We start from the raw sequence: 23,164 nt of genomic DNA, 5'->3' as shown, positions 1-23,164 counted from the left end.
TCTATTGATATGATCATATGAGTTTTGTGCTTCATTTTGTTCATGTGATGTGTCACATTTATTGATTTGCAGATGTTGTACCAGCCTTGCATCCCCGGAATAAATCCCACTTGGTCATGGTGTATGATGTTTTTAATGTATTGATGGATCCAATTTGCTCGTATTTTAGTGAGGATTTTGGCATCTATGTTCATCAGGAATATTGGCCTCTAATTTTCTTTCTATGTAGTGTTTTTATCTGGTTTTGTGATTAGGATAATGCTGGCCTCATAAAAAGTGTTTGGGAGTTTCCCTCCTCTTGAATTTTCTGGAACAGTTTGAAAAGAAGAGGTGTTAATTCTTCTTTGAATGTTTGGTAAAATTTGCCTGTAAATCCATCTGGTCTGGGACTTTTGTTTGCTGGAAGTTTTTTGATTCCTGCTTCTATTTCATTAGTTGTTATCGACCTCTTCAGGTTTTCTCCCTCTTCTTTATTCAGCTTTGGAAGGTTTTATACTTCTAGGAATTTGTCCATTCACCCATGTTGTCCAGTTTTTTGGCATATAGTTGCTCATAGTATTTTCTTACAATCCTTTGTATTTCTGTTGGGTCAGTTGTTATATCACCTCTTTCTTTTCAGATTGTATTTATTTGGATCCTCTCTCTTTGTTTGGTGAGGGTGGCATCAATCTTATTTATCTTTTCAAAGAACCAGCTCTTGGTTTCATTGATTTTTTTGTATTTTTTTTTAGGCTCTATGTCATTAATTTCTGCTCTGATCTTATTTCCTTCTTTCTACATCCTCAGGGCTTTTATTGCTGCTCTCATTCTATGTCTTTTAGTTGTAGTGTTAGATGGTTCATAAGATCTTTTTCTTTTTTCTTGAGATAGGCCTGTAATGCTGTGAATTTTCCTCTCAGGACTGCTTTAGCTGTGTCCTGTAGATTTTGTGTTGTTGTCCGTTAATTTTCTTTTTTTTCCATGAAGTGTTTGATTTTTTCCTTGATCTCATTGGTAACGCATTCATTGATTAATAGCATGCTATTTAGCCTCCATGTGTTTGAATATTTTTGAGTTTTTTTATAATGGTTAATTTCTAGTTTCATGGCATTGTGATGCTTGATGTAATTTCAGTCTTCTTGTATTTGTAGAGATACAAATCTTGTGGCCAAACAAAGTAGTCTATTTTTGAGAATGTTCCATGTGCTCTTGAGAAGAATGTGCATTCTGCCGCTTTGTGATGAAATGTTCTGTAAATGTCAATTAAATCCACTAGGTCTAGTGATTCATTTAAGGTCGGTGTTTCCCTGTTGATTTTTTGTCTTGATGATCTGTCCAGTGCTGGCAGTGGGATGTTAAAGTCCTCCACTATGATTGTGTTGCTGTCATTCTTCCCCTTAAAGTCCCCCAATAAATTTTTTATATATTTAGGTGCTCCTATATTGGGTGCCTAAATGTTTATAAGGGTTATTTCCTCTGTTGGATTGATATCTTTAGTATTACATAGTGACCATCTTTGTCTCTTGTTATGGTCTTTATTTTGAAGTCTATTTTGTCAGAAATAAGTATTCCTACTCCAGCTTTCTTTCTGTTTCCATTTGCATGGAATATTATATTCCATCCCTTCACTTTTAGCCTGTGTGAGTCTTTTGCTCTTAGGTGGGACTCTTGTAGACAGCATATATTCGGGTTGTGTTTTTATATCCGTTCAGCTACTTTATGTCTCTTGATTGGATTATTTATTCCATTTACATTTACGGATACTATTGATATCAACTTATTTAATGCCATATTTCCCTTTTATGTATATGTACCTTTCTCTCACTATTCTTTCTTTTTCTTAGAGCATTCCTTTTAGCATTTCTTGCAATCCTGATTTAGTGGTAATGAATTCCTTTCATCTTCAATTTTAAATGATAGCCTTTGTGGGTAAAGCAATCTTGGTTGCGTGTTCTTGATTTTCATTACTTTGAGAACTTCATGCCACTCCCTTCTGGCCTGAAGCGTTTCTATTGAGAAATCAGCTGGTTATCTTATGGGGGTTCCCTTGTATGTCACTGCTTGTCTCTCTCTCTTGCAGCCCTTAATATTCACTCTTTGTCTTTGACATTTGCCATTTTAATTATGATGTGTCTTGGAGTGTGTCTCTTTGGGTCCCTCTTGCTTGTAACACTCTGTGTTTTCTGAACTTGTGTGGCTTTCTCTCTCTCCAGCCTACAAAAGTTTTTTGTCATTGTTTCATCCACCAAGTTCTCTATCCCTTGCTCTCTTTCCTCCCCTTTTGGCATTCCTATAATGCAAATGTTGTTTTGTTTCATGTTGTCCCAAAGCTCCCTTAGACTGTCCTCATGCTTTTTAAATGTTTTTCTTTTTGCTGCTCTGATTGAGTGGGGTTTTTTACCTTGTCTTCTAAGTCACTTATTCTATCCTCTGCTTCACTGAGCCTGCTTTTAATTCCTTCCAGTGTATTCTTGATATTGGACACAGCATTCTTTATTTCTGTCTTATTTTTGTTTATGTTATATAACTTTTTTTTCATGTTTTCCTTAAGGTCCTCAATCCTATCCTCTATCGCTTTGTTTTTCTCATTAAGTTTTTTGAACACCTTCATAATCAATACTCTGCACTCTGTGGTGTTTTTTTAAAATATATCTTTATTGATTTCAGAGAGAGGAAAGGAGAGGGAGAGAGAGATAGAAACATCAATGATGAGAGAGTCATTGATTGGCTTCCTCCTGCACACCCTCAACTGGGGATTGAGCCCGCAACCCGGGCATGTTCCCTAACCAGGAATCAAACCCCAGTTGCTTGGATCCTAGGTCAATGCTCAACCACTGAGCCATGCCTGGCTGGGCTGAACTCTGTTTCTGATAGCTTGCTTAACTCCATCTTATCAAAGACTTTTTCTGGCAATTTTTCATTTTCTTTAATTTGCTGGTTGTGTCTTTGTCTCCCCATTTTGGTAGGTCTTAGTGTTTGTATCTACATATTAGATATATTTGCTGTCCCCCAGTCTTGTGGGGTGGGATTTTGTCTTGTGAGTCCAGTGTATCCCAGAGGTGTGTTTTTCTTATACTTCTGAGCTCTTTGCTCTAGGCATGTCCCTTTTATGGGTGTCACTTTTGTGGTTTATGTCCTCCTTTTGTGATTGTCGTTGACCAGTATTTGGAAGGACACTCCTCTCAGTTTGGCTAACTGTGTGTCTCAGCCCCAACCTCATCATGTAAGCTGTTTTATGTGTGTTGGCAAGGCAGGAGAATACACAATTAAACTTCCAGGAAGCAAGGGGCGTCTTACAAAATATCTTGATAGTGACAATGAAAATAACCCAAGTAGAAATAGAACTGGGAGAGTGAAGGGAGAACACACACACACAGCTTAAAGAAAGGAAATAGAGAAAGAAAAGTAACACTTAGAGAGAAATATATTGTTGTTAATGGTGGTGAAAATTTAGAAAACAATAATAAACTAAAATGTAAATAATAGAGAAGCTACTGGGACATAATAGAAGCAGAGAAAAGATTCAGAAAGAAGGGCCAGCAAACAATTAAGGGAGAGAATAGGAATAGGATAATAGTTGAAAATGAGAAAATAAAAATACAATAAAGTGAATAAGAGAAACGAACAATTGAACAAAAAGACAGGAAGACAGAAGGGAGGATAACAAAAGAATGAAAGAAAAGAAGAAGAAAACAAAAAAGATATGCCAGTGGCTTGAGAGGAGAGAGATAAAGCCCAGACAGGGAGGGAGTCCGATAAGAGATTTTGGGGAAACTATAGAGGAAAGCAGTAAACTTGTTTGTAATGCTAAAGTCCCAGTCATTAAGTAGGGATATCAAGAAAGTCTTGAATGTAGAAGCAAAGATAAGCCAAAACAAAGCAAATAAACCAAGCAAAACAAAAAACAAGCTAAGCAAAACAAAATTCTTTTATAAAAAATGGAAAATATTTAGTTAAAAAATGTTTTTAAAAATTTTTTTTAATTATAAAAATTAAAAATAAAAAATAAAAAAAGTTTCCCCTTTCTCTTCCTCCTAAGGCAAAAAGAGAAAAAACAAACAAGAAAACAAACAAACACAAAAATAACCAAAACCAAAACAAAAAAGAAAAAAAAAATATTCAAACAGGTGAGTTTTTTCTGGACAGCTTATGTTGTCTGCAGCTCACAGTTTTGTCTACTATTTTCCATCTCCTGGGAGGTACTTAGCTAATGTGAGGAGCTGTCTAGGTTTGGCTCTAGTGTCCTTAGGTAGATGGTTGATCTGAGGCTCTCCATGGACCTCCTCCTCTTGTCAGCTATTTTGCAACTTTGTAGTTGCCTGGTCTTACTCCAGAGTCTTCTGTAGAGTCTTTAGGGTGCAGGATGGCTAGTGTAACTCAGGTATCACCCCCCTTACTTATAGGTTTTATTGTCAGGCACTACTGTGAGGGAGTTAGTCTCTGCTCCATGGCCAGCTCCTCAGTCTCTACCCTGTCCTCTGACTCTAGTTCCCCATGCACTGGCCTGCTGCAGTTTCAGACTGATTTCAGTCTTTTGCCTTTTCTGTATGGGCCATTTCAGCAGCCTGGGCTCAGTGGGTTTGATTAGAAAAAATTCCTGTGAGCTATTTGCCTGCCCAGCCCCCAGCAGGGGTTTTCAGCATTTTTCTGGTTCCCAAACAACAGTCCCTGAAGAGTCCTATTCTTGCAATGTCCTGTGAGCTGTTCTCCCTTCTCCCTCAGGACTCTGCTCTGCAGGGGTATCTGTGGCCTCAGTGAACTGGACCAGGCCTTTTCCTGTTGGGGGTGGTGCTCCCAGGCTGCAGGAGAGGATGGTGTGCTCCACCCCTTCCTTCCCAGCTCTGGTTGGCTGATTGCACCATGCCTGCCCCTCAGACAGTCTACTGTGCAGACATCAATCACAGCTTCTGCTTGTCTGTCCACCCAGTGCATGCTGGGAATGTGGGAGACAGTTCAGGGATCAGAACTCAAAACACACAAAGCAACACACAGGCAGAGTCTGCCCTGCAAAGTCCCAGTGCCCACGTGCCAGGGCGCCCACTTGAGGGGACCCAAAGTCAGCTCCACTCCCTGCACCTCTGATCTCAGCAAAGCTTAAGGGGCTCCGTGCGCCACCATAGCACCCCTCAGGGCTGGTCACAGATCTCAGCTTTTCTGCACAGGGATCTCAGGGAGGGAGGGCTCTCCTCCCCTTCCCTGCTCTGGGCAGATTCTATGCTTTCAGGGGCTCAACACAATGCCTTACAGGGAGGCAGAGGGTCCCTGTGTGTTGCTGCTCAGTGCAGACCTCTGGTCCTTTAATACTTGGGTGCACACGCTTTGGGACAGCCTTTCCTATGGTTGGCACCCTGAAGATTAGATGCCAGTCACTTCCACCATTAGAATCTGTTTTGCTAGGAAGGCACTGTTTACTGTTAGAAGCTTTGTTTCCTAGGAGGACACAGTCCCCTCCTCACAGACTCACTGCTCTCCTGGGTCCCTCTGCCCTCCCCGGAGGGTGCTCCTTCCCCTCTCCTCTGCTCCGGGTATGAGATCCCCACTTTTGGATGCTGTTCCACACTCCTGAGGAGAGGGAGATTTACAGCCTCCAAGCCTTGGGCTAAGAGCCCAGCACAGGCTTCAGGCGGGACTACCCCTTTCCCCCTCCCTTACTGGACTCTATGATGTTTCTTCAGTGCTCCCCACTTGTACTCTGTCCACTCAGCTATGTTTCTCTGTTTTTTCCAAGCTGACTCCATAGTATTTTAGGAGTAAATCAAGTCCTACCGATTGACTTTTGGAAGATTGTATGTTGTTAAGATTTGTCCATTTGCCCAAGTTGTCCAATTTTTGGCATATAGCTGTTCATAGTATTTTCTTATAATCCTTTGTATTACTGTGATTTCAGTTGTTACTTTGCCTCTTTCATTTCTGATCTTATAATTTTGGGCCCTCTCTCTTTGTTTCTTGCTAAAAGTTTATCAGTCTTGTTTATCTTTTCATAGAACCTGCTCTTGGTTTCATTGATCTTTTGTAGTGGTTTTTTTAGTCTCCATGTCATTTATTTCCATCGTCATCTTTATTATTCCCTTCCTTCTACCTACCCTGGCCTTTGCTTCTTGTTCTTTTTCTAGTTTTTATAGTTGTAGGGTTAGATGGTTTATATCAGATTTTTTTTTTTTTTTTTTTTTTTTTTTTTTTTATGGTAGGCCTGTAATGCTATGAATCTCCTTTTCAGGACTGCTTTTGCTGTATCCCATAGATTTGGGCTGTTGTGTGTTCATTTTCATTTGTTTTCAAGAAGTTGTTTTGTTGTTTTTTTAAAAAATATATCTTCACTGATTTCAGAGAGAGGAAGGGAGAGGGAGAGAGAGAGTTGAAACATCAAAGATGATAGAGTCGTCATTGATCGGTGCCTCCTGCACACCCCCGGCTGGGGATCGAGCCTGCAACCCAGGCATGTGCCCTGACCTAGAATCCAAGTGCAATCTCCTGGATCCTAGGTCGATGCTCAACCACTGAGCCACACCAGTCAGGCCAGGAAGTTTTTTATTTATTTCTTGATCTCCTTGGTAATACATTCATTGTTTAATAACATGGTATTTAGCCTCCATGTTTTTAAATATTTTTCAGGTTTTTTTTTTTTATTGTAGTTGATTTTTAGTTTTTTGGCATTGTGATCTGAGAAGATGCTTGATATAATTTCAATTTTCTTGAACTTGTTAAGGCTTGTTTAGTGTCCTAACTGTGGTCTGTCTTTGAGAATGTTCTCTCTGCTCTTGTGAGAAACATATATCCTATTTTGGGATAAAATGTTCTGTAAATAGCAATTAAATCCATCTGATCTAGTGTGTCGTTTAAGGTCGCTGTTTCCTTGTTGATTTTTTGTTAGGAAGATCTACGCATTGATAACATTGGGATGTTGAAGTCCCTTGCAATGACTGTATTCCTGTTGATCCCTCCCTTAAAGTGCACCAAAAGTTTTACATATTTGGTGCATATTTTTACCAGGGTTATATTCTGTTGTTGGATCAATCCCTTTAGTATTATGTAATAACCTACTTTGTCTCTTTTATGGCCTTTTTTTTGATGTCTGTTTTGTCAGATGTAAGTATTGGTACCCCAGCTTTTGTTTGTGTGTGTATGTGTGTGTGTGTGTGTGGCTATTTGCATGGAACATTTTTTCCATCCCTTCACTTTCAGCCTATGTGAAACTTTTGTTTTGAGGTGGGCCTCTTGTAGGCAGCATATATATGGGTTGTGTTTTCTTATCCATTTGACTACCCTATGTTTTTTAATTTATTTTTTATTTTTTAATATATTTTTATTAATTTCAGAGAGGAAAGGAGAGGGAGAGAGAGAGAGAAACATCAATGATGACAGTCATTGATTGGCTGCCTCGTGCACACCCCTTGCTGGGGATCAAGCCCACAACTCGGGCAGGTGCCCTGACTGGGAATCAAACCTCAATCTCCTGGATCATAGGTCAATGTTCAACCACTGAGCCATGTAGCCAGGCTACCATACATTTTTTTATTGTAGCATTTATTCCATTTACATCTAAGGTTATTATTGATAGATACTTACTTATTGCTATTTTCATTCATTATGCCTATGTTCCTTTCTATATATTTCTTTTTCTTTTTCAAGCAGTCTCTTTAATGTTTCTTGCAATGCTGGTTTGTCGATAATAAACTCCTTTAGATTTTTTTGGTCTGGAAAATTATTTTACCTTCAGTTTTGAATGATAACTTTGCAGGATAGAATTGTCTTTTCAGATTCTTGATTTTCACTACTTTGAGTACTTCATGCTGTTCTTTTCTGGCCTGTAGTGTTTCTGTTGACAGATCAGCTGACAGCTTTATGGGAAATCCCTTGTAGGTAAGTTCTTGTCTCTTCCTGCCCTTAACATTCTCTCTTTGCCTAGCCAGTTTGGCTCAGTGGTTAGAGCATTAGCCCACAGACTGAAGGGTCCTGGGTTCAATTCCAACCAAAAGCACACACCTTGGTTACAGGCTCCATCCTTGGCCCCAGGTGGGGTGTGTATGGGATGCAACCAATCGATGTGTCTCTTTTACATCTCCCTCTCTCTCTCTCCCCCCATTCCACTCTCTCTGAAAAGCAGTGGAAAAAATATCCTCATGTGAGGATTTAAAGAAAAAGATTTTCTCTTTGTTTTTTACTTTGCCATTTTACTTATGATGTGTCTCATTGTGGATCTCTTTGGGTTCGCCAAGTTAAGGAGGTTTTCTGTCATTATTTCTTCAAACAGATTTTCTCTCCCTTGCTCTCTCTTCTCTTTCTGGTACCCCTATGATGCAGATGTTATGGTTGATATTGTCCCATAGGTTTCTTCAACTTTTCTTATTTCTCCTAATTCTCTTTTCTTTTTGATGTTCTGCTTAGATGCTTACTATTATCTTGTCCTCTGATTTGCTGTTTCTATCCTCTGCTTCATCTAACCTGCTATTAATTCTTTCTAATGTGTTCTTCATTTCAGATATTATATTCTTCATTTCTGACTGGCTCTTTTTTATGGTTTCTATGTCTTTTTAAAAATTTATCTTTACTATTGAAAGTATTACAGATATCCCCTCTTTTTCCCCAGTTGACTCCCTGAGTCTTTTTTAATGCTTACCATCTCTTTTTTTTGTTCTTACTGAGATCATCCATTCTTCCCCTAAGGACCTTGAGCATCCTTATAACCATTGTTTTAAACTCTGCATCTGGTATTTTTGTTGCTTCCATTTCATTTATTTTATTTAATTCTTTTTCTGAGGATTTCTCTTGCTCTTTCATTTGAGGCATTTTTCTTTGTCTCTCCACTTTTGTCTCTGTGAACTAGGTAGATCTGCTATGACTTCCAAACTTGTTATGATGGCTTTATGATAAAGGTGTCTTGTTGGGCTTTGTGGTGCAATCTTCCAGATCATTTGAGCTTTGTGCTCCAGGAATGTTTCTTGTTGGTTATGTGCACGCACTCTTTGTTGTAGTTGTTTGTTGAATGCTCTTGGCCCTTTTGCAAGTGGAGTTAACCCTTTAGGCTTGGTGGCTATAAGGGTAAACCTTGATCATCATGGATGAGATGCTGAGCAGGGGCTGGTCCCCAAGGTGGAGTTTTTCCCAGGAGGGACTGGTGCGTGCCCAAATCCCCCTTTGGGTGTGCTGCTTATGTGGCTAGTTGGGTCAGTCTCTGGTGTGGTCAGAAGCCTACCCCTGGTTGTGTTGGCTCTGGATCCTCTTGAGTGGAGTTCAGGTACAGTGGGGTTGCTGTCATCTGTTGTGTGTAACTGGCCATGGGCTGTCTGTCTGGAGCTACCACACTGTTCACTGTTTATGTCTGTGTCTATGTCACCTATGAGGTGCCAGTCTATGTAAAAGGGTTGGCTTTGTGGAGCTCTGACCAAGAGGCAGATCAATAAAAGTCCAAGGCCCCCTGAGGTGACTTCCACCTGTCAGCTACTTTGACCTCCCCTTGAAGTTGCCTGGATTTCCTTCAGAGTCTTACAATGAAAGGCTGTAGAGTGGGCTTAAGCTAACCATGACCCACTAACCCTCCACAGAGTTCAAGCTCAGTAGGCAGGGTCACCAGGTTGGAAGGACAGGACTAGTGTGTTCCCTACTTGGGGGCAGTGTGGAAAAGCACTCAATGGAGAGAATGTGACCCCTATGCCAGAGTCATACTATTCAGATTCTGCCAGAGTTCCAACTCTAACTTCCCCAGGAGGAGCGCATCACAGGCTCAGCTTGGGTGCAGCCAGCTATCCCTACTTAGAAGCAAGCTTGGTAGGACAGGACACTGTCACTGAGACAGGCAAACAGATTGAGGAAGTCTTCTGTTGGGGATGACACCAGCTGGGCTATGGGAGGGCAGAGAGCTACACTTCTCCCCTTAGCCAGGCCTGCTGAGCTCTGGACTAGAGCCTCTTAGGTAGATGTACTCTGAATGTCCTAGATTTGTGCTGAGCTGCCTTCTCTTGGTGAAACTGAGCCCAGGAGGATGAGGCTAGTAAGACTTATAAAAACAAACCAAGTCAGTTTTCCTTTTGTTGTAGTGCTGGCCTGCCACACCAAGTTGCGTGCCTCTTCCCCCTAGCTCTGCATCCATGTTGTCAGAGACCCCAATGGAACCGCATTCTAAAGGTCCTGGCTCCAACCTGTGCTCTCTGCTTCCTTCCCTGCTGTGGGACTTGAAGGAACAAGTCAAAGCAGTCCTCTTCTAAGGGTGACACTGGCCTTTGGGAGGGGATCGAGCTGCTCCCCATAGCTTGGCAGTGCACTGCCAGAGACCTTGACAGCACACTCTGAGGGGGTAACACCAAATGTTTCAGGTCTGAGTTGCGCCCCCTCCACTCCTGTGGAGTTGCCCCCAGTGGGGCTTAGAGGAACAGATCAAGGCAGCCAGTGGTAGTGCTGGCCCCTAAGAGTAGAGCAAGCTGCTCCCCTCCCCCTTGTTCAGCAGCATGCTGCCAGAGACCCTGATGGAAGGCTCCAAGGGAGTGGCTTTTAAGGTCCCAGCTCTGAGCTATGCCCCCTTCCCTCCATGAAACTGAGCTTTAGTAGGATGGGGCCAGCAAGATTTGGAAATGCAAATCAAGGCAGCCCTTTGATGAGCATGGCACAGGCCTGCAGGAGGAGAGCAAGCTGCATGCCTCCCCCTAGTTCCACAGTGGAATGCTGCCAGAATTGCAGACAAGGTAGTCTTCCATTGGTGGTGGTGCCTGCCTAACTTGTGGGATGGGAGAAAGATTGACCCTTGTTCCAAAGCTACTAAGTTTGATGGCCGTCTGAGAGTCTGCCTATAGTTTCTCCAGAAAAAGAGCATACCTTAGGTACCTGTTGAGTGCAGCCAATAGTCATTTCTCCTAGACTTGAGTTTAGCAGGGTGGTGTTGCCAGTATTTAGAGGACCAGGCTAGTGCACTTTCCCTAGCTGGTGCTGTAAGAATAGGAGTGCCTGTCTGTCCCTGGAAGATGGCTCCTGAGGATGATGTGGGATGTTTACTCAGGACCAGGACCTCAGTAGCTGACCCTCCAGATCTCTCTCTGGAGCCATGTCATTCACATCTTTTCTTTTTGGCTTTTGTATGTCCTGAATCTCCTTCCTTCTATCAGAGCACTGGGTGAGTGCCCAACACCAAGCTTCTGTTTTGGCCCTTTAGGAGAGCAACGATTCTAATAGACTCCTCTTTCCAGCAGACAGATGATGATTTTGGCTGCCATATACTATTCAGGCTCCTCTTCCTAGCCCTTGCGCTCTGGTTTGCTAGTCCTCTCTTGGAGTTAAGACTCCACTTTCCTTAGAGGGTACTTTAACAGCTGAGATATCCCTCCGGCTTCTTTGCTGCCACACCTGGGTGAAGGAACCAGCCCTCTCCGCATCATCACCCTCCTTACCAGTCTCTGTGTAACTTCTATAAATCCTTGGATATAATACTCCTGTTCAGGTGTCCTTCAGTTGGATATTCAGGTTGCTTTCTCCATGTTTTAGCTGTAAATAGGTTTTGGACCAAGAGGGTTTGTGTGTAGCTTCCACCTGCTCCACAGCCATCTTATCAGTCTATATTTTCTAATTGAATATATTGGGTGACATTTGTTCACAAAACTATACAGGTTTCAAGTGTACAACTCAACAAAATATCATCAGCACACTGCATCATGCACCCATGGCAAAGTCTCTTTCCATCTGCATTTATCTCCCCCTTTGCCTACTTCCACCTACCTCCACCCCCCTTTCCCTCTATCACCACAGTTGTCTGTTGTCTGTGATATTATATATGTTTTTTAATCCCTTCACCTTCTTTCATCCAGTTCCCCAAACCCCCTTCCTCTGATAGACGTCAGTCTGTTCCATGTATCTATGCCTCTGTTTCTATTTTGTTTGCCTGTTTATTTTCTTCATTATATACCACATATAAGTGAGATCATATGGTATTTGTCTTTCTATGACTGGCTTACTTAACTTTGAATAATAACCTCCAGGTCCACCCATGCTGTCCCAAAGGGTAAGATTTCCTTTTTTATGGCCAAGTAGTATTCCATTGCTTTTTTTATCCACTCATCTACTGATGTGCACTTGGGCTGTTTCCAGATCTTGGCTATTATAAATAATGCTGCAGTGAACAAAGGGGTGCATATATTCTTTCAAATTAGTGTTTTAGCTTTCTTAGGATATATTTCCAGAAGTAGAATCACTGTGTTGTGAAGCAGTTCCATTTTTAGTTTTTTTAGGAAACTCCATACTGATTTCCACAATGGCTGCACTTGTCTGCATTCTCACCAACAGTGCAGAAAAGTTCCCTTTTCTCCACATCCTCACCAGCACTTACTGTTTGTTGATTTATTGATGATAGCCATTCTGACAGGCTCATTGTGGTTTTAATTTACATCTCTCTGATTATTAGTAATGTTGAGCATTTTTTCATATGTCTATTGATGACCTGGCATTATTAAATTGAAAAACTTTCATCTCTTCATGAGATTCCAGAAAATGTAGGGGAACCTCAATTCAAAATTTTTCTTCTTCATTTAAAATAGTATAATGGCAATAAATAATAATATCTATTAACCTGTACAAGGAACTGTGCTAAGTATGTGGTATGTATTATTTCATGTTAATGCATATGTTAATAAATACCCACTTTAAAGGATTAAAGGATATGCATTAACATGAAATAATGCATAATACCTCAAACTTTTTTGTTTTTAATTAGGATTGCTGCGGCTATTTTGGGTCTTTTGTTGTTTCATATAAGTTTTAGGATTATTTCCTTCAGTTATGTGAAAAATGCCTTTAGTATTTTGATAGGGATTGTATTGAATTTGTGGATTGCTTTGGGTAGTATGGACATTTTAATGATGTTTATTCTATCTATCCACAAACATGGTATGTGCTTTCATTTATTTCTATCTTCTTCAATTTTTTTCTTCAATGTCTTATAGTTTTCCAAGTACATGTCTTTAACCTCCTTGGTTAAATTTATTCATAGGTATGTTATATTTTGGATGCAATATTATAATTTGAATATCAGTTTGATTGTTTTGACAGTTCATTATTAGTGTATAAAAGTGCCATCAACTTCTGAATATTAAATTTGTATCCTGCTACATTACTAAATTAATTTATCAGTTCTTATTGGTTTTTGGTGAATTCTTTAATGTTCTTTTTATATAGTATCATACCATATTCAAATAATAAGAGTTTTCTTTCCAATTTATGTGCCTTTATTTTTCATGTCTGATTTCTATGGCTTGGACTTTCAATACTATGCTGAATAAAAGTGGTGAAAATGGGCATTCTTTTCTTGTTTGATATCTTAAGAAAAACACTTTCACTGTTGAGTTAGATGTTAACTGTGAGCTAACCATATAAGGCCTTTATTATTAGGAATATTCAGTCTGTCACCACTTTGCTGAGAGTGTTTATAATGAATGGATTCTGGATTTTGTCAAATTATTTTTCTGCATCTATTGATATGATCATACAATTGTTATCTTTTGTTTAGTTTATGTGGTGTATTATGTTAATTGATTTGCAGATATTGAACCATTCTTCATCCCATCCCAGAAATATATCCCACTTGGTCATGGTGTATGACCTGTCTAATGGATGGCAGAATTTGTGTTGCTAATATTTTATCGAGTATTTTTTAATGTATATTCATCAAGGATATTGGTCTATAATTTTTTTGTAATATCTTTGTCTGTAATATCCCATATCTTAGAAATGGGATAATGCTGGTCTTGTAAAATGAGCTTGGGATCTTTTCCTTTTTTTAAAGTTTTTTAATATTTTGAGAAGAATAGGTGTTAATTCTTTGAACTTTGGTAAACTTCACCTGTGAAGTCATCTGGTCCAGGACTTGTGTTTGTTGAGGGTGTTTTGAATACTGAATTAATTTTGTTAGCAGTTATCAGCCTGTTCAGATTTTCTGTCTCTTCTTTGTTCACTCTTAAATGATTGTTTTTTTGTATGAATTTTTCCATTTCTGCCAGAATGTCCAATTTGTTGGCATGGAATTTTTCATAGAATCTTCTAATCATATGTTGTTGTTCTATGGTGTGAGTTGTCATTAACGTTTTTCATTTCTGATTTTATTTATTTGGGACCTTTCTCTTTTTCCCTGACAAGCTGGTTAAAGAGTTACCATTTTTTTCTAAATCTATTCAAAGAACCAGCTCTTGGTTTCATTGATCTTTTGTATTTTTTTAGGCTATTTTTTGTTTGTTTGTTTATTTCTGCTGTAGTCTTTATTATTTTCTTTCTTCTACTCATTTGGGCTTTTGCTTGTTTTTCTGTTTTTAGTTCCTTTAGGTGTAAGGTTAGATTGTTTATTTTAGATTCTTATTTCTTTTTTTAATATGTTTTTCATTGATTTTAGAAAGAGAAGAAGGGAGAGGAAGAAAGGGAGAGAGAAGCATCAATCAATTGCCTCCCTCACACACCCCAATTGGGGATCAAACCCAAAACCTGGGTTCATGCCCTGACCAGGAATTGAACCAGGTGACCGTTCCGTGCATGGGACGATGATCGACCAGCTGAGTCACACCGGCCAGGGCTCTTCTTATTTCTTGAGGTAGCCCTGTATTGATATATATTTTTCTCTTAGAATTGTTTTGGCTCAGTCCCATTGATTTTCAGTCATAGTGTTTTTATTTTTATTTGTTTCAAGGTATCTTTTGATTGTTTCCTTGATTTTGTTGTTAACTCATTCATTGTTTAGTAGCATGTTATTTAGCCTCTATTTGTTTGTGTGTTTTTCAGGGTTTTTTTCCTTGTAATTGATTTCAAGTTTCATACCATTTTGTTGGGAGAAGATGCATGTTATGATTTCAGTCTTCTTATGTTTATTGAGATTTGTTCTGTGACCTAATATGTGATCTATCCTTGAAAATGTTTTATTTGTGCTTGAAAAGAATGTGTATTTTGCTGCTTTGCTGTGAAATGCTCTAAAAGTATCAATGGAATTTATCTGGTTTAATGTGTCATTTCAGGTCACTGTCTTAACTTATCTTTTAAAAAACATACTAATAATTTTGAATGGTTTTATTAAGTATCATAATTATAAGAAATACTTGGTTTATAGAGCAATGTAATGGGTACGAAATCTTTTAAATCTAGGTTATGTTTAAAATTTAGGCTGGGGAAAAAGAGGAGCTATATCTTAACTAGATTTATCACACAGATAATCCTTGGAATATAATTTTGTTCAGGAAAGTATCAAGACTAAGAAAACACTTAACACTGTATCAATTGTCTTGATATTGACAGTTTATGGGTATTACAGTATTCTTCAGTTATCATGAAACTTTTACCTTCTTGCCATGTATACAGTTAGTTATATTGTATATATTGGGACATAAGGCTTGAGGCACTAAATATGTTGGTTTCTTATTTACTTTTTCAAATCACTAACTGAAGAGGATATGTAGCTATGTGTATATATGTGTATAAGTATATATACACATACATATTAGAAACCTGAAACATTTTTATTATCCTGTGGACTAGATGGACTGCTGTTTTTAATAAAATGTTTTATTATTCTAACAAAACTAAATTTAATAAACAATAAAAAATTAAAACAATTTTATGAAAGAGCTTACATTCAAGCACCTGAGTTTTCATCAGTATTATTAGTTGTCTTGCACACCCATGTGGTAAGGCAAGGTAGTATTGTCTTAATCACTCAGCCACATTTTCTGTTCCCTGTCATACCCATGTATGTCCCACCCCAGTTCTCCAGCTGTCCGTCCTTTACTTCCCAGTTCCCACAGTGTTTGTAATTCTCCACAGCTGGCCCATTGGAAGAAGAGCGGTTTGGCTTCCCCGCCTTCAGTGGCATCTCTCGCCTGACCTGGCTGGTCTCTCTCTTTGGGGAACTTTCTCTTGCGTCTGCCACTTTGGAAGAGCGAAAGGAAGATCAGTACATGAAAATGACTGTATGCTTGGAGACAGAGAACAAACGGTAGGTTGTGAGAAACCATGAAGAGAAGGAAACTTAAGGACATCCTCCTGTGTTTACCTAGGTGAAACTAGAGGGAATCTAGTGGGCCTACACCCTTTAGCCCCAACTCCAGAAGGACTTTCTGCTTTTTTTTTTCTTTTAATATATCTTTATTGATTTCAGAGAGAGGAAAGGAGGGGAGAGAGAGAGATAGAAACATCAATGATGAGTCATTGATCAAGCCCGCAACTGGGCATGTGCCCTGACCGGGAATCGAACCCCGATCTCCTGGATCCTAGGTTGACACTCAACTGCTGAGCTATGCCTGGCCAGGCGGACTTTCTGCTTTTGCAGACAGAACAGGTACTATATCAGACCTAGTAGCTTCTGTGGACTGAATTTTTTCTAAAATTTTATTATAAGATTTCCAGACATATGGGGAGGTTGAAAAAATTTGCAGTGAACACCCATACAAGTACCACCTAGATCCTGCCATTAACATTTTACCCTGCTTGCTTATCACATGTCCAAATGTTCATCACTCAGTGTGACCAAAATTTAAGGTTCTGTTTATTACCTTTATCATCACATCACACTGTCATACTGTTCCCCAAATATTCTAATTCTTTATTTCTCATACCAAGTCTTTTTCAACAAAAGCACACTTATAAATTTTCTTTAAAAGCATTTCAGCTCTGTAAAATATTTAAAACAGCAAAGGTTTTAGAGTTTCTATGTGTATTTCCTGGTAGGTTGGTCTTTTGGTAGTAAAACAAACAGACTGTTGGGTATTTAAAAAAAGAGAAAAATATTTCCCAAATGAAGCCTGATGTCCATTTTGAGGATTATCTTCAGATGACTGTGAAACATGCAGACCTTGGACATACAGCATGTGGAATGATAGCAGCGGTGGCCCCAGGTTATGATGTGGCCATATAGAATTGCAGTCATGTTCATACCTGTCCACTGTATTCAGAGCTAAAGGTAGCTCAAGATGCTACAGGAATACAGGGGAGGGGAACCTGGAGAGGTCAGATCATGCTTCTTAGAGGAAGAGGTGCTGTGTTCAGTCTTGAAGTTTGAGTAGGAGTCAGACAGGAAGCAAGAGCTGGATGAAGGTTGGGGCAGATGGCAAATACCATATTATAATTTGTAAATTCATATAATACTTTACACCTCACAAGTTGCATTTTTAATTCCACCACCACCACCACAACATAGGTAAAGATGTATACTCATTATTTATTTTTACTGTTAGGACGTTGAGATGGAGGAAACATCCTCACATTTTGTATTCCCTCAGATTCTGAGGCTGTATGTTATATGGAGGGATATGAGAAATTTTCTTAGGTAGATTAGACTATTTGAAGTATCTCAAGTTATTTTTATCTGGCGTTAAAGCAGTTAATAAGGAGCATTGATATTAATCTTTGTCATCACATTCTGGAATGTTTCTAAAGGCTGTATTATGTTTTTAAAACTAGCCACAGGCTGAGATAATATAATGTTACTTGTCAACTCTACCTCGATAAAGCAAATACAAAACAAAATCCTAAAAAACTAGTCATGCAATTAATTTTTTAGAATAATTTAGACCAACTTTTTGATAGAGTTTGTATGGAGTCATAACCAAAAAATTTTAGTTGATAGATAGAACACCTTACTAGTTTACTAATTTGATTTAATTACTGTTTACTTGAGTCTTTGCCTGACCTGAATGTGAATATTTGATTTATGGGTTAGTATTGATTCACACATGGATCATTTTAATGACTTCCAAAATAGGAAACTTGCTGAACTACAGTTCTTTAAAGCAGATTGATCCCTGCTTAGTTTACATACCCTGTGGTACAGTGTACTATGTGACAAAGAAAAGCCTTTTTATCCCATGAATGCAGCTCTGGCTTCTGATTTTGCCTAGGAAGACAGCTTTGGGATCTGTGAGCCTCTTTTCTGTATCTCCCCCCAATTTTTTCTTAGTCTGCAGGCCAGATTTTATAAGTAGATGTTTTTCCAGGTCTTGTTACTACATATTAGGAGCTTCTGCCAGTTGTTTCCAGATACAAATTTTTAAGTTACAGCTATCTTCAAACAAAATAGTGGAATGGAGCAGAACCACAGCAGGAGATGGGGAAGAGGGGAGGCATGATCTTGAAAGGTCACAATAAAAGAACTAGCAAGACAGAGATCATTACTTAAAACCCTGTTGTAGAATTAGCTAATGTTTTTTGAGTGCTTACTATGTTTTAGGTATAGCCTTAGCCCTTTTATAGGGATTTTGTCATGTATTCCTTATACCAACTCTCTGAAGTGGGCGTTATTTTCAGCTAGGGAACTGAGACTCAGGTTGAAAATCTTGCCAAGGTCACAGAGCTAATAAGTGATTGTGTGAAAATCACATTTAATCACACTTAGGCAGCCTGTCTCCAGTCCCCAAATTGTCACACCTTCTCCCCCAAAATGCACAGGAAGGATATGAGAAAGAAATATTATGGAAAACACACCAGGCCTTGTCTATACCTTATAATTCTCACTTCTCAGTGAGGTATGTGTCATTTGCCTCAGACTCCAGAATTATCCAGGAAATTTTAGTACAACTTACGCCCAAGCCCATGTTCTTTGCATTTAACCAGCAATTTTCAAACTCTGTAGAATACTTTTTCAACCCAAATCTTATATGGACAACCAGTATATACAAGAAGTATAAAATTCAACTCCTGTTGAAGCTGGTTGGTAGAAACCAAAACCGTGCATGTCCCTGCCTGCTTATCCTTCAGGGCTGGCGGAAGAGCACTGTTAGAAAATGACCACCTGCACAGTTCTTGAAGACATATATGCTAATACTCAGAATGTGGATGTGGTTAAACACCTTCCTGTAGAAGCTGAGAAGTAAGAAGCATTTTTATGATAGTGCCCAGGTTGATGAATGCAAATATTTGCATGTGAAGGTTTTCACAGAGAGGAGGAGCAGAAGAGCTGTCTGTGAATTAAAGCTCCTGTTTTTGGTTGGGACATCTGAAGTTAAGTGCTGTCCAAGCCCAGAACACAAGTAGACCAGATCCCATCCTCAGCTCTACTCCATCCTTTTTGCAGTAAAATGCAAACAGCTGATGTTGTCACATGTAAATACAGGATTAGGAAACAGTTTGGCTTTTAAAGTTTTTAGCATATAGGACCACAAAATGAGGAAGTTACTCTGTCAACATTTGTCCTGATGTCTCCTTGCAGGAATGGGTATTAGAATGTCTCCACTTTATATACTTCAGATTTTGCCCTCTTACACATTCACTCCACACTCTAGTATTGGTAAGCTGGGTTAGCCAAAGAGGGGACTTCTTTAGGTTGGAAGCAACCCTGAGCTTTCTTCTGTGCCCAAAACAATCTTAAGTGACTTGTTTAGGCTCTTCCTGCAACCCACACGTAAATCTTAAGCCTTATTATGCTGCATCACTTTAGAGACAGAACAAGCAAGCAAGCAAGCAAACAGTAGTTTCCCTTCATTCCTTAGCAATGCTTGTCTAACTTGCCTACTGTAGGCCTGATCTGTTGTAGCTCAGTGGGAAAGGAGAGAAGAAATCCCAATAATGGTGTCAGGACACAAGAGAAGGCCAGAGACCCTGATAAATGCTCAGGATTTAACATTTTCCCTGTTCACACTGAGAACTGTATCACTTAGCACAGCAGTCAACAAAATTGCCTTGTTCTTGACCCTGACTCATCCTTGTAGGAAAAGGGTGGGAGAAGCAAATATAAGTAGCTAGCAGTCAACACGAAATCATCTCATTCCTGGGACTTTGTTCTAAGAGGAAGGAAGAAACACTATATATGTATTAACATGTTGAATACAGGATATTCATATTAATTTAAAATTGCAATGAGCTTAAATATTTGGCAACAATAAAATGTTAAATAAATTATATAATCAATTGTACATGCTATGCAGATAAAATAAAAATATTTAAAAATAGGTAAAGCATAGCCAAAATTGTTTATATTTTATAATTTACATGCCATATACATATAGACAAATATAGGAAAGGATTATGTCAAACTAAAGATACTTTTATTTAGGTGGAATAATTGTGGGTTTTTTTCATTTAAAAAGTCCTTAATGCTGTATTGTTTTTAGAATCTATAAAAGAAAGCAGATTTTAATATATTTTTCTCATATTATTCAATAAACCTTCTTAGTTTAATTCAAAGTCTACTTAAGAGGTTGCTCTGTTTGCATTAAGCAGATAACACAGTTCTTATCTACTATAAAGACAAAAGATAAACCAAGAGAAAAGAGTCTTTGTAGAAGTGGTCTGTTCTATTTGGACCTTATTTTTTTGTGAGTGCTGACAGTCTGGGGGCATATTTTAAATGGAAACAGGTACTTTGTTAATCAGCAAGGATAATCTGCTGTTTTCTGGCATTCGCTGGTGTCATAGACTTCTTTGAGAATGTAGTGAAAGAATACTTTCCCATAAAAATGCACATACACATGGAAATAAACTTCATGAAATCTCCGGTGGTTTATGGATTGCCTGTAGTTCTTATCTGGCTTTCCTAGAGGGATCTATAACACTCGGAGTAAAAACTCCTGAATAACAAATTGTTGTGCACACAAAAATCATTGCATGAGTTCCTCAGCTGATGGCAAAATTAAACAAAGGTCTCTTTGGCAATAAAGTAGAAAATAACCATCCATGACCTTTGGGAGGCTGGTGAAGGTTGGGTTGCCACCATACCCACCACAGTGAGCAGCAGCTGCAGGGAAGGTGGGTACAAAATGAGGACCTGTTAGCAGGTGCTCAAGTGCCAGCAAGTATTCATTTGCCCTCCTTTGTAATCTCTAACATTATGGTTCTTTTGTTTTTGCAGTCCATTAACGTGGATTGAAGAGAAAGGACCTGGTCTAAAACGAAACCGACATTTAAGCTTCCATTTCAAATCTGGGTCCCTGGAGAATATGCCAAATGTAGGAGTCAATAAGAATATTTTTCTGAAAGATCAAAATGTATTCGTTCAGAAACTCTTGGGCCAGTTTTCCCAAATGGAACTGGCTGCTGAAAAGAAACGCATCCTGCACTGCTTGCGCCTTGCGGAAGAAATCCAGAAATACTGTTGCTAAAAGAAGAAAAGAAAGCAACAGGGTTCTTCCAAGATGAAACCATAGCTTGATTGTTATCAAGAGTTGACTTTATTCTTGCAATTAAACATGTCTTGGGTAAACAGGTTTTGCTTATTGTCACAAGTTGTATTGGGAGTGGTTTTTGAAAATAGTGGGGATGAGAAAAGCACTCAGTTTGGTTAAGCTGATCCAAATGCTTTGTATGCCTGATTTCATTTACTTTTTCTAACAGCCCTATCAAAAGGGTATTACCAGGCTTGTTTGGAAATTCTTGTTTGAAATCACCCAGGTAGCAGAACCAATCTTTCAACCCCACTCAGGCACTCCGCCACTACAAAATAGTGCCATGAACCTTCTTCCCTGCTTTAAGGAATTTTATTTTCCCTCAAAAACTTTCACTAGTCGACTATGCTAAGTACTGGGGTTTCTGAAAATGAATGAGACATAGCCACTGCCTTTAATAACTCACAGTGTCATAAAGGAACCAGTTACACAAGCCAGTTACTATAATGTACTAGGTTTAATAAAAAAAAGATATGGCCCTGACCGTCTGGAAAGGGGTTAAGGGAAGACTGCCAAACCAGATCTTGAGGATGAATAAGTTAACCGTGTAAAGGTGAGAGTATGGCTTTAATGGCAGGAGACTAACATAAGGAAATACAGTGAGAAGCAGCATGGTGAGTGCACTGGGAACACTTACTGGAGGAGGGAGCCCCAGAGAGGCAAATTTTATCATGGGGGACCCCATAAGCCAGGTGAAGGAGCTGGCATGTTTTTATTAAACAGTACAGAGACACTGAAAGCTGTTATTTAATAGGAGAAACCATGGTCAGGTTTCCATTTTAGGTGAAGCACTCAGAAGGCTGCCTGGAGGAGATGAGACTTGAGACAAAAGAGGCATCTAGTTGAGAGCCATCAATGTGTTTGTGCTTTTAGCCTTTGATCTGTATGAACTTGTCCCTGATGTTGAGTCAGACTCTGCTGAACTTGAAGCAGAGCCAAGTCCCAGGAAGCTTGCTTTTTTGTTTCATCGATGGTCCTATTGCATTTTCTTCAAAGCTTGGGTTAGCTTTCTTGCTTCTGTAAATTCTCCACCTTGATTTTTGCCTCCCCTTCACATGCCATTAACCATTTCAGAATTCATGAGGTCATTGATGGAGGCAAACTCTATTTTTTTTTTTACCTATTTATCTTATTACATCACTATAGTACATCAAGGTAAACAAAGCAGGTAAATACATTAATTTAAATATTTTTTAAAAGCCTTACAGTTGTTATTATATTTGCCATATAAAATAATCTGTACCAAATAATAGTCAATTTATTTTATTGGTTATCTACATCAAATGACCCTTACGGTCAGGGCATATTGTATTGTATCTATTTTTGTACACTGTGCAGCATTTAGTATTAGGTAAATTAAATATTTTATGATTAAAATGTAGTGCAGTAGCTTCTCCCACATGGGCTTGATAACTGCTCTTTTAATATTATACTCCCTACTTAATATTGGAAATGGGGTATTCAAAATCAGAGCTGGACAGTAAAGTTGTACAAACAGATTTTATTTGGGACTATTGCAATAGGGAAAGAGACTTCAGTATATAACTGGACTCAATTCCAAATACAGCATAAAAAAGTGGGGATTTATACCCAAGGAGCAGGGCAGGGGTAAGCAGATGTAAAATTACTAAGAGGAAACATCAGGGGCAACAGGGAGTTCAGACAAAACTATCTTGACAAGATTCTTACAGAAGGCATGTCAACCTGATCAGATACCAAAAGGAGATGAATAATTTGGTTATATATTGAGGGTGGGGATTTTTACTAAACTGATTTAGTATGATTTTGGCTAAAATTGGGTGATGCAAAGACACATGGAAGTTCCAAGTCAAGGCCTAATTGAGAAGAATATTTAGAAAAGGCTGACTAAAGTTTGGTTAAGGAGAGATTTTTTGGTCATGGACTATGAGATTACTAATTGATATTGGTAATTACTAATCTCAAACTTATTTTGTGTTTGGTAAAGAGATACAAAATAAAAACATCCATTAATCTTACTCATTTTAAATAACTGCAGAAGAGATGATGAAGGCTGGAAGATGGCAGCGCTGTGAGAAGGAGTAGAGCACCCCTGCTCCCAG

The 23,164-nt window shown here is 38.9% G+C and overlaps 1 protein-coding gene across 2 annotated transcripts in view; it reads left to right on the top strand.

Annotated features, from left to right (window-relative positions):
* The window catches only part of BLVRA (biliverdin reductase A), a 128,171-nt gene extending 107,046 nt beyond the window's left edge, over positions 1-21,125 (top strand). For both annotated transcript variants that reach the window (XM_016212518.2, XM_016212517.2), the window contains 2 exons: positions 15,754-15,925; positions 20,771-21,125. In XM_016212518.2, coding sequence (XP_016068004.2) covers positions 15,754-15,925; positions 20,771-21,020 — 422 coding nt within the window. In that variant the 3' untranslated portion in view covers positions 21,021-21,125. The remainder of the gene's footprint in view (positions 1-15,753; positions 15,926-20,770) is intronic.
* Positions 21,126-23,164: the final 2,039 nt, after the last annotated feature.

Source organism: Miniopterus natalensis, chromosome 10, assembly GCF_054644295.1.
Source record: "Miniopterus natalensis isolate mMinNat1 chromosome 10, mMinNat1.hap1, whole genome shotgun sequence".
Classification (NCBI taxonomy): Eukaryota; Metazoa; Chordata; class Mammalia; order Chiroptera; family Miniopteridae; genus Miniopterus; species Miniopterus natalensis.
Note: the sequence above shows the minus strand (reverse complement) of the source record. Positions and strands in the feature narration are given on the sequence as shown.